General features: G+C 45.7%; 1 protein-coding gene across 2 annotated transcripts; it reads left to right on the top strand.

The window, feature by feature from the left end:
• Positions 1-3,952: 3,952 nt before the first annotated feature.
• Positions 3,953-11,564, top strand: LOC122546953 (zinc finger protein 229-like). Of its 2 annotated transcripts, none has more exons than XM_043685563.1 (2): positions 3,953-4,045; positions 10,230-11,564. In XM_043685563.1, the coding sequence occupies exon 2, from the start codon at positions 10,254-10,256 to the stop codon at positions 11,445-11,447; it is 1,194 nt and encodes a 397-aa protein (XP_043541498.1). In that variant the 5' UTR covers positions 3,953-4,045; positions 10,230-10,253; the 3' UTR covers positions 11,448-11,564. The 2 variants fall into 2 exon arrangements, with proteins under 2 accessions (XP_043541498.1, XP_043541497.1); XM_043685562.1 differs by having other exon boundaries at positions 9,961-11,564.
• Positions 11,565-11,847: the final 283 nt, after the last annotated feature.

Genomic DNA, 11,847 nt, shown 5'->3' with positions numbered 1-11,847 from the left:
CCAGCACCGATCCTTGTGGCACTCCACTGGTCACAGGCCTCCAGTCTGAAAAACGACCCTCCACCACCACCCTCTGTCTTCTACCTTTGAGCCAGTTCTATATCCAAATAGCTAGTTCTCCTTGTATTCCATGAGATCTAACCTTGCTAATCAATCTCCCATGGGGAACCTTGTCGAACAACTTGCTGAAGTCCACCTAGATCACATCTACCGCTCTGCCCTCATCAATTCTCTTTGTTACTTACTCAAAACATTCAATCAAGTTTGTGAGACACTATTTCCCACGCACAAAGCCATGTTGACTATCCCTCATCAGTCATTGCCTTTCCAAATACATGTACATCCTGTCCCTCAGGATTCCCTCCAACAACTTGCCTACCACTGACGTCAGGCTCACTGGTCTATAGGTCCCTGGCTTGTCCTTACCACCCTTCTTAAACAGTGGCACCACTTTAGCCAACCTCCAGTCTTCTGGCACCTCACCTGTGACTATCAAATATCTCAGCAACAGGCCCAATAATCACTTCTCTAGCTTCTACAACTCTATGACTCTACACTGATCAGGTCCTGGGGATTTATCCACCTTTTACCCGTTTCAAGACGTCCAGCACTTCCTCCTCTGTAATATGGACATTTTGCAAGATGTCACCATGTATTTCCCTACAGTCTATATCTTCCATGTCCTTTTCCCCAGTAAATACTGGTGCAAAATACTCATTTAGTATCTCGCCCATTTTCTGCAGCTCCACTAAAAGGCTGCCTTGCTGATCTTTGAGGGGCCCTATTCTCTCCCTAGTTACCTTTTTGTCCTTAATGTATTTGTAAAAACTCTTTGGATTCTCCTTAATTCTATTTGCCAAAGCTATCTCATGTCCCCCTTTTGCCCTCCTGATTTCCCTCATAAATTTACTTCTACTTCCTTTATACACTAAAGATTCTCTCAATCTATCCTGTCTATACCTTAATCAAGCCCTCAATTTCTTTAGTCATCCAGCATTCCCTATATCTACCAGTCTGAAGGCTTCCCATTTTCCAGCCTTCCCTTTACATGCGAACATCTGCCCCCAATCAATTTTCGAACGTTCTAGCCTAATACCGTCAAAATTGGTCTTTCTCCAATTTAGAACTTCAGCATTTTGATCTGGTCTATCCTTTTCCATCATTATTTTAAATCTAATAGAATTATGGTTGCTAGCCCCAAAGTGCTCCCCCACTGACACCTCAGTTACCTGCCCTGCCTTATTTCCCAAGAGTAGGTCAGGTTTTGCACCTTCTCTAGTAGGTATATCCACATACTGAATCAGAAAATTGTCTTGTACACACTTGACAAATTCCTCTCCATCTAAACCCTTAACACTATGGCAGTCCCAGTCGATGTTTGGAAAGTTAAAATCCCTGACCATAACCACCCCTATTATTCTTACAGATAGCTGAGATCTCCTTACAAGTTTGTTTCTCAATCTCCCTCTGACTATTAGGGGTCTATAATACAATCCCAATAAGGTTATCATCCCTTTCTTATTTCATAGTTCCACCCAAATAACTTCCCCGGATGTATTTCTGGGAATATCCTCCCTCAACACAGCTGTAATGCTATCCCTTATCAAAAATGCCACTTCCCCCTCCACTCTTGCCTCCCTTTCTATCTTTCCTGTAGCATTTGCTATCCTGGAACATTAATCTGCCAGTCCTGCCCATACCTGAGCCATGTTTCCGTAATTGCTATGATATCCCAGTCCCATGTTGCTAGCCATGCCCTGATTTCATCTGCCTTCCCTGTTCGGCCCCTTGAATTGAAATAAATGCAATTTAATTTATTAGTCCTACCTTGTCCCTGCCTGCTCTGACTGTTCGTTTGACTCACTTCTGTTTTCAAATGTACCAGTCTCGGATTGAGATCTCTTTCCTCAGTATCTCCCTGTGGCCCGGTGGCACAGTGATTAGCACTGCTGCCTCACAGCGCCAGAGATCTGGGTTCAGTTCCCACCTCAGGCGACTGACTGACTGTGTGAAGTTTGTACGTTCTCCCTGTGTCTGCGTGGGTTTCCTCCGGGCGCTCCGGTTTCCTCCCACAGTCCAAAGATGTGCAGGTCAGGTGAATTGGCCATGCTAAATTGCCTGTAGTGTTAGGTGTAGGGGTAAATGTAGGGGCATGGTTGGTTGCGCTTTGGCGGGGCGGATTGGACTTGTTGGGCCGAAGGGCCTGTTTCCACACTGTAAGTAATCTAATCTAATCTCTCTGGGTCCCACCCCACTACCATACTAGTTTAAATCCTCCCGAGCAGCTCTAACAAATTTCCCTGCCAGTATATTAGTCCCCTTCCAATTTAGGTGCAATCCGTCCTTCTTGTACAGGTCGCATCTAACCCAAAAGAGATTCCAATGATCCAAAAATGTGAATCTTTCTCCCACACACCAGCTACTCAGTGATGCATTCATCTGCTCTATCCTCCTGTTCCTGCCCTCACTAGCTCATAGCACTGGGAGTAATCCAGATATTACTACCCTTGAGGACCTCCTTTTTAAATTTCTGCCTAACTCTAATCTCCCTTCAGAATCTCAACCTTTTCCCTTCCTATGTCTTTGGTTCCAATGTGGACAATGGCCTGTTGCTGGCCCCTCTCCCATGTGAGAACATTCTGCACACTCTGAGACATCCTTGATTCAGGCACCAGGGAAGCAACACACCATTCTGATTTTCCACTGCTGGTCACAGAAACATCTGTCTGTACCTCTGACTAGAGAATCCCCTAACACAATTGATATCTTGGACCCTGACGTACCCCTCGTTGCATTAGGGCCAGTCTCAATACCAGAAACTTGGCTGTTCGTGCTACGTTCCCCTGAGAATCCATCACCCCCTACATTTTCCAAAACAGCATACCTGTTTGAAATGGATATAGCCACAAAAGACTCCTGCACTGGCTGCCCACCTCTCTTACCTTTCCTGGAGTTAACCCACCTATGTGACTATATCTGAGACTTTCCCCCTTCCTATAACTGCCATCCATCATGTACTGTTGCTGTTGCAAATTCCTCATCGCTTCTAACTGTCTCTCCAAATGATCCATTCGATCTGATAAGATTTGCAGCCAACAGCATTTATGGCAGATATGATCCACAGTTACCCTTAAACTCTCTTTTAAACTCCCACATCTGACATCTGGGCGGCACGGTGGCGCAGTGGTTGGCACTGTTGCCTCACAGCACCAGAGACCCGGGTTCAATTCCCGCCTCAGGCAACTGACTGACTGTGTGAAGTTTGTACATTCTCCCTGTGTCTGCGTGGGTTTCCTCTGGGTGCTCCGGTTTCCTCCCACAGGCCAAAGATGTGCAGGTCAGGTGAATTGGCCATGCTAAATTGTCCGTAGTGTTAGGTAAGGGGTAAATGTAGGGGTATGGGTGGGTTACGCTTTGGCGGGTCGGTGTGGACTTGTTGGGCTGAAGGGCCTGTTTCCACACTGTAATGTAATATAATCTAATCTAAGTATGTATCACTCTATTAAAGGCCATTTTTGCTTCTTCACAATCTACAGACTCAAAATATAACACTCTTATTCCTCTACAAAACACTGCCCCAGGTGAAATTAATAGTTATGGCTTATATTTTAAGATTAATCAAGAGACATATCTCCAAAAACATATAATCCAGAATGAACCCACTCTATGACTCTAATTGTCATCGGTGAAAGCAGAAGTGTCATTGTGGAGACTGGCCTTTCAGAGCAGCTTTCAAAGATGTTTTCCCTTCCTGGAGGCAGGAGTCACTGTGAGATCTTTCAGTTGTGAGACAGCAACTGAGTGAGTGAGTACATCCTGGATTTTGGTGGAAAGTGGGAATTCATTGCACTGTGGGGATGAATTGCTTTAAGGTTTACCGGCAGTAAGTAAAGTGTGCTGAGCGGGGAGCCCAGAGAAGGTTCTTATTTTAAACTGCTCATTTTTTTTTCAGCCTCCAACATTGCATTTCCAATGATGTTCATCAGAAGGAGCGGTGAATCAGTAACTGGTATCATTAGAAGCCTTACGATTTTCAGTACCACAGGTATTGCATTGTTTCATCAGCATTGTAAAGATTACTGGCAGCAGCGGGAGGTGTGAGCTGTATTCACTGGAAATGATTAAGCAGTTAGATAACATACATATGAGAGAGCAGGGTTGGACTTGTCTTTGGATTGGCAGAAGGTGGAAGGTTTTGGGTGCTGTGATCCAGGGCAAACACCAACTGCAGTAAATCATAGAAGTCCTACAGTGTCAAAGCAGAACATTCAGCCCATCAAGTCCATGCTGACCCCTCCGAAGAGCAAATCACTTGTGCAGCCCGTTCCCCCTCCGCCGCCTCCCCCACCAATCCAGTCGTTTCTGCTGGTGGGTGAGATTAGCAATAGAGGACATGGCCTTAAGATTAGGGGGAATCGGTTTAGGACATGAGGAGGAACTGCTTTTCCTGGAGAGTCATGACTCTATGGAATTGTCTGTTCAAGGAAGCAGTAAAGGCAGCTTCATTGAGTATATTCAAGACACAGTTGGATGGGCTATTGCATGGTAGGGGAATTAAGGGTAGTTGCGATAATGCAGGGAGGAGGAGCTGATGAATCAATCAGCCATGATCTTAATGGCGGAGCAGGGTTGATGAGCCAAATGGCCTACTCCTGCTTCTATTACTATGAACCTATAACCCTGCGTTTCCCATTGGCTAGCCCATCTAACCTGCACATCCCTGGACACTATGGGCAATTTAGCATGGCCAATCTGAATCAAGGCAGGTGAGCAATGCAGTGATGTGGAAAATGAGCATCAGAGAATGATAGAAAGGAACAAGGAGAGTAAATGTACCAGCAATCAAAACTGGATTCAGAAGATCACTAAAACTGAAACTAAAAACCGAATGTGAGCTGCATTGTAACAGAAGTGAATGAATTGACTGAACACTTTGAAGAGAATAATGAAACCAAAAGAGAAAATGCTGGAAAATCAGAGCAGGTCTGGCAGCATCTGTACGGAGAGAAAACAGCTGACGTTTCGAATCTAACTGACCCTTTGAAGAGAATAATTATGATTTGAGACTCCTTACAGAATCATGGCTTCAGGATGGCAAGGATTCGATCCTGAATATGCAGGGGGTGTGTGGAATTCAAGTTGAATGGGAAGTGAGGTAAAGGTAAAGGAAGCTACGTAAAGGCACTGTCAATCAAAGCACTGATAACATGGTAGTTTAGATTAGATTAGATTAGATTAGATTACAGTGTGGAAACAGGCCCTTCGGCCCAACAAGTCCACACCGACCCGCCGAAGCGAACCCACCCATACCCACCCCTACATTTACCCCTTACCTAACACTACGGACAATTTAGCATGGCCAATTCACCTGGCCCTGCACATCTTTGGACTGTGGGAGGAAACCGGAGCACCCGGAGGAAACCCACGCAGACACGGGGAGAACGTGCAAACTCCACACAGTCAGTCGCCTGAGGCGGGAATTGAACCCGGGTCTCTGGCGCTGCGAGGCAACAGTGCTAACCACTGTGCCACCGTGCCGCCCACAATAGTCTGGTGTCAGCTTGGATTTCAGGTCCTGATTTCCCTGTCCTCTGATATCCCTATTCCCACAGAGTTAGATGTCATCTGTTCTCAACTGTGCTAGCTTTCTGCTGAAGATTTGGCCCAGTTTTCCACCTTCCAGAACAATAAATCCAGTCACTCAAGGCCAACCCACAATCTCCCAGTCTGTCAACCATCCAGACACAGTGTTGTCATAGCAGAGAATAAAACAAGAAGAATGAAACAAAATTAGGAATAAATAGGTGTTTGTGTTTAATGTTTGTTCATTCGGGTGTAAACCAGAAATGGGGCTTCCAAGATTCTTAGAGTGCCCTAATTGAAGAATTCTCTTTCCCTTACATCTAATATTTGCATCAATGGAAATAAAGCTTCTGTTATCAAATAGACATAGAAACATACAGCATGGAAATAGACTTTTCAATCCAACACATCTATGCTGATAAGGTATCCGATGTAAATCAAGTTCCATTTGCCAACATTCGGCCCATATCCCTCTTAGTGCTTTCTATTCACATACCCATCCAGATGTCTTTTAAATGCAATTGTACTGACCCCTTCCAGTGGTAGCTCAGTCCACAAATGCACCACCCTCTGTGTGAAAACGTTGAACCTTTAGGTCCCTTTTAAATCTTTCCCCTCCCATCCTAAACCCTCTAGTTTTGGACACCCTCACCCTGGGGAAATGTGCTTGCCCATTTATCCAATTCATGCCCCTCATGATTTTATAAACCTTGACAAGGTTACCCCTCTTGCCTTTGATGCTCCAGGGAAAACAGCCCCATACTATTCAGCCTCTCCTTATACCACAAATCCTGCAATCCTGGTGACATCCTTGTCAATCTTTTCTGCACCCTCTCAAGTTTCACAACATCCTACTGTATAGTAAGGAGACCAGAATCTAATGCACTATTCCAAAAGTAGCCTAACCAATGTCCTGCATCATAACCTCCCAACTCCTAAACCCAATTCATTCAATGGACCAAATAGCCTCTTTCTGAACTGGAGGGATTTTATGATTTTATTCTGGGTCCCAGTCATTTTTAGTCATTATCTCTGGTGTATGGTGTGTCAGGACGGGATCACTGGTACCAGAATTGCATGCAATATTACAAAAGTGGCCTAACCAATATCCTGTGAAGTGTACCAAACACCACCTTCACTATCCTGTCCACCTGCAACTCCACTGTCAAGAACTATGAACCTGCGATAGAGTCATGCAGCATGGAACCAGACCTTCGGTCTAACCAATCCATAACCAACCAAATCCCAAATTAAACTAGTCTCTCCTGCCTGCTCCTGGCCTGTATCCCTCCAAACCTGGCCTGTTCATGTACTTAAACAAATGTCTTTTAACTGTACCCGTATCCACCACTTTCTCAGGAAGTTCATTCCACACGTGAACCACCCTCTGTGTAAAATTAGATTTGAATGGCAAGGATTGAAAGTTTCAGAAAAGATTTACATTTCCAGGGTTGGAGGGTTTGAGCTACAGGGAGAGGCTGAATAGATTGGGCTGTTTTCCCTGGAGTGTCGGAGGCGGAGGAGTGACCTTATAGGAGTTCATAAAGTCATGAGGTCTTTTCCCTGGGGTGGGGGAGTCCAGAATTAGAGGGCAGAGGTTGAGCATGAGAGGGGAAGGGGCAGCTTTTTCACGCAGAGGGTGGTGCGTGTGTTGAATGAGCTGCCAGAGGAAGTATTGGAGGCTGGTTCAATGACAACATTGAAAAGGCCTCTGGATAGGTGTTGATTAGGAAGGATTTAGAGGGACATGGGCCTGGTAAATGCAGCTGGATTAATTTTAGATATCTGGTTGGCGTGGACAAGTTGGACCGAAGGGTCTGTTTCCATGCTGTACATCTCCATGACACTTTGAACAAGTCCTGATCTGATTTGCATTTCCAAAATGCAGTACCTCCCATTTATCTGCATTAAACTCCATCTGCCACTATTCAGCCCATTGGCCCATTTGATCAAGATCCTGTTTTAATCAGAGGTAACCTCCTTCGCTGTCCACTACACCTCCAATTTTGGTGTCACCTGAAAACTTACTAACTATACTCACTATGGTCACATCCAAATCGTTTATATAAATGATGAAAAATGGTGGAGTCAGCACAGATCCTTGTGGCACATCACTGGTCACAGGCCTCCAGTCTGAAAAGCAACCATCCACTACCCATCCTCTTTCCTCTACCTTCAAGCCAGTTCTGTATCCGGTTGACTAGTTCTCCTTGTATTTTGAGATTTCACCTTGCTAACTAATCTTCCATGAGGAACTTTGTTGAATGCCTTATTGAAGTCCATATAGATGACACCCACCACTCTGCCTTCATCAGTCCTCTTTGTTACTTCTTCAAAAATCTCAGTCAAGTTCATGACACATTAATTTCCATGCATAAAGCTATGCTGACTATTCCTAATCAGACCTTGCCTTTCAAAATACATGGAAATCCTGTTTCTCAGGATTCCTCCAACAACTTATCTATCACCGATGTCAGGCTCACTGATCTGTAGTTCCCTGGCTTTTCCTTACTATCTTTCTTAAATAGTGGCACCATGTTAGCCAACCTCCAGTCTTTTGGAACCTCTCCTGTGATTATTGATAATACAAATATCTCAGCAAGGGGCCCAACAATCACCTCCCTAACTTCTAGGGTACACCTGATCAGATCCTGGGGATTTTTCCACTTTTATGTGTTTCAAGATATCCAACACCACCACCTCGGTAATATGGACATTTTTCAAGATGTCACCATTATGTCCCCGAATTCTATATCTTCAATGTCCTTCTCCACAGTAAACAATGATGCAAAATACTCATTTAGTATCTCCTCCGGCTCCACACATAGGCTGCCTTTTTGATCTTTAAGGGGCTCTATTCTCTCCCTAGTTACCCTTTTGTCATTAATGTATTTATACAAACCCTTCTAATTCTCCTTAACCCTATTTGACAAAGCTATTTCATGTCCCCTTTTTTGGCCTCTTGATTTCCCTCTTAAGTATCCTCCTACTGCCTTTATACTCTTCTAAGGATTCATTCGATTTCTCCTATCCATACTTGTCATATGCTTCCACCTTTTTGTTAGCCAAAACCTCAATTCCTCTAGTCATCCAGCATTCTCTACACCTACCAGCCTTTCCTTTCACCCGAACAGGAATATACTGTCTCTGGACTCTCGTTATCTCATTTTTGAAGGCTTCCCATTTTCCAGCCATCCCTTTACCTGTGAGCATCTGCTCCCAGTCAGCTTTTGAAAGTTCTTGCCTAATATCATCAAAATTAGCCTTCCTCCAATTTAGAACTTTGATTTTTAGATCCGGTCTGTCCTTTCTCATCACTATTTTAAATCTAATACGATTATGCTCACTGGCCCCAAAGTGCTCCTGCATTGACACCTCAGTCACCTGCCTTATTTCTCAAAAGTAGGTCAGGTTTTGTACTTCTCCAGTAGGTACATCCACATACTGACTCAGAAAAGTTTCTTGTACACACTTAATAAATTCCTCTCGGTCTAAACCCTGAACAGAGGTAGTCCCAATCAATGTTTGGTAAGTTAAAATACCCTACCATGATCATCCTTGCAGATAACCGAAATCTCCTGACAAATTTGTTTCTCAATTTCCTGCTGACTGTTAGAGGGTCTATATTACAATCCCAATAAGGTGATCATCCCTTTCTTATTGGTCAGTTCCACCCAAATATCTTCCCTGGATGTATTCCCAGGAATATCCTCCCTAAGTATAGCAGTAATACTATCCCTTAATAAAAACACCATTCCCCCTCCTCTCTTGCCTCCTCCCCCTTTCTATCCTTCTTGTAGCATTTGAATCCTGGAACATTGGGCTGGGAGTCCTGCCCATCCTTGAGCCACGTTTCTGTAATTGCTGTGATATCCCAGTCCCATGTTCCGAACCATGCCCTGATTTCATCTGCCTTCCCTGTTCGGCCTCTTGCATTGAAGTAAATGCAGTTTATCAGTCCCACCTTGTTCTCTGCTTTATTCCATTCTGCCCTGACTATTTGACTCACTCCCTTTCCCAACTGTACTAGTCTCAGATTAATCTGTTTTCTCACTATTTCTCTTGGGCCCATCCCCCATTTACTCATTCAGCAGCTTTACTGGCTTGCTTTCTGCAAGCAGCCTTGATATTTCATTATCATATCCTTGATTCAGCTCCATTTCCAGCACCTTTGTAGGCAGCTTGTTCCAGGTCATTGTCACCTAAATGAAGTTTTCCTCCATACACACTTAAGACGATCTGGCTGCATGAGGGTTTTCAGGTTTCAATGTCCTGGATAATATGTGATCAGCAGGCATCTGGCAAACTACAGGAATTGCCACCTGTATTATGTTAATTTAACTGTACTGACAGTGATCACTTATTTTGTGAATTTAGTTTTGCAGGAAGATGTGGAAAAAATTTGAAAGCAATTGATACATTAACATCTGGCAGAGCTCCTTGATTCATTGGGACTTGGATATCAGCAGCCATTCAAATTGAGAAGAAACGTTTGCTTTTGTCTGCTTGAGAGATTTTGGACACTGGTGTGGCAAGAAGAATACTGAGACACCCAAGTGAGGGTGTCCTCAGCTTGGGGGAGTCAAAGTCTCAAAACTCAGTGGGGAAAGATTGTATACCTGTTCTGTTTGTAATTTTAAACACAGAGTGACACAAGGAAAGCTCTCCCCATGGGGAAACCGTGGAAATGTGGGAACTGTGGGAAAGGATTCCCTTCCCCCTCGGTGCTGGAAATTCACAGACGTGTTCACACAGGAGAGAGGCCGTTCATTTGCCACCGTTGCGGGAAAGGATTCACTCAGTTGTCTCAGCTGCAGACACACCAGCGTGTTCACACCGGGGAGAAGCCGTTCACCTGCTCAGTGTGCGGGAAGGGGTTCAGGAATTCTTCCAACCTGCGGGCGCACCAGCGGGTCCACACGGGAGAGAAGCCGTTCATGTGCTCGGTGTGTGGGAAGGGGTTCGCGGATTCATCTGCACTGCTGATCCATCAGCGGATCCACACTGGGGAGAGGCCGTTCACTTGCCCCGAGTGCGGGAAGGCTTTCCATCGTACAAGCAACTTGCGGAAGCATGAGCGGGTTCACAAGGGGGAGATGCCCTTCAGGTGCTCTGAATGCGGGCAGGGGTTCAGTCAGGTGGGCGACCTGCAGAATCACGAGCAGGTCCACACGGGGGAGAGGCAACTCGCCTGCTCTGAGTGCGGGAAGGCTTTCGGTCGTGTGGGTGACCTGCGGAGGCACCAGCGGGTCCACACTGGAGAGAGGCCGTTCACCTGCCCTGAGTGCGGGAAGGCTTTCCGTTATGTCAGTAACTTGCAGACCCACCGGCGGATCCACACAGGGGAAAGGCCGTTCATCTGCCCCAAGTGTGGGAAGGGGTTCCGTTATGTCAATAACTTGCGGATCCACCAGCGAGTCCACACAGGGGAGAGGCCATTCACCTGCCCTGAGTGTGGGAAGGCCTTCAGTCATGTGGGCATCCTGCGGAGGCACCAGCGGGTCCACACGGGGGAGAGGCCATTCACCTGCCCAGAGTGCGGGAAAGCCTTCTGTCACGTGGATGACCTGCGGATCCACCAGCGGGTCCACACAGGGGAGAGGCCATTCACCTGCTCAGTGTGCGGGAAGGGGTTCAGTCATGTGGGCAATTTACGAAAGCATGAGTGGGTCCACACAGAGGAGAGGCCCTTTACCTGCACTGTGTGCGGGAAGGGATTCATCAATTCTTCCAACATGCTGACCCACCAGCGGGTCCACACCGGGGAGAGGCCATTCACCTGCTCTCAGTGTGGGAAGGGCTTCACCCGCTCCTCCTGCCTGCAGAAGCACCAGCGAGTTCATGTGCCATTGCAGTGGGATTGAAGGAGCGAGTGCCATTATCAACTGGACTATCAACCCAGCGCTGGGGACTCCCGGGTTTGCAGGGTAGATCTGAAGCTGTAACAAAATTGGGTCGCAATAAAGGTTACCTAAACTTACTGCCGGACTTGGACTCTCATTGAAATCTTTGAGCTCCAGCAGGTTTTTGTGTTCATGCTTCTCATTTCTTGAAACATCCAACACTAAGTTTCCAATGTCGTATATCAGAAGGAGCAGTGAATGAATAGTTAGTATCGTTAGAAATTATTAATTCTTTCATCTCTGCAGCTGCTGCATCGTTTCATCAGCAGTATAAAGTTTACTGGCAGCAGCAGGAGGTGTGGGCTGTATTCACTAGAAACAAAGTTAAAAATCACACAATAAACCTGTTGGTTATAGTCCA

Source organism: Chiloscyllium plagiosum, unplaced genomic scaffold (assembly GCF_004010195.1).
Source record: "Chiloscyllium plagiosum isolate BGI_BamShark_2017 unplaced genomic scaffold, ASM401019v2 scaf_11203, whole genome shotgun sequence".
In the NCBI taxonomy this organism is placed as follows: domain Eukaryota; kingdom Metazoa; phylum Chordata; class Chondrichthyes; order Orectolobiformes; family Hemiscylliidae; genus Chiloscyllium; species Chiloscyllium plagiosum.
The sequence above is the reverse complement of the archived record's forward strand: the minus strand, read 5'-3'. Positions and strand labels throughout refer to the sequence as shown.

Coding starts and splice junctions, on each gene's coding strand:
- LOC122546953 (XM_043685563.1), top strand. CDS start 10,254: ATGGGGAAACCGTGGAAATGTGGGAACTGTGGGAAAGGATTCCCTTCC.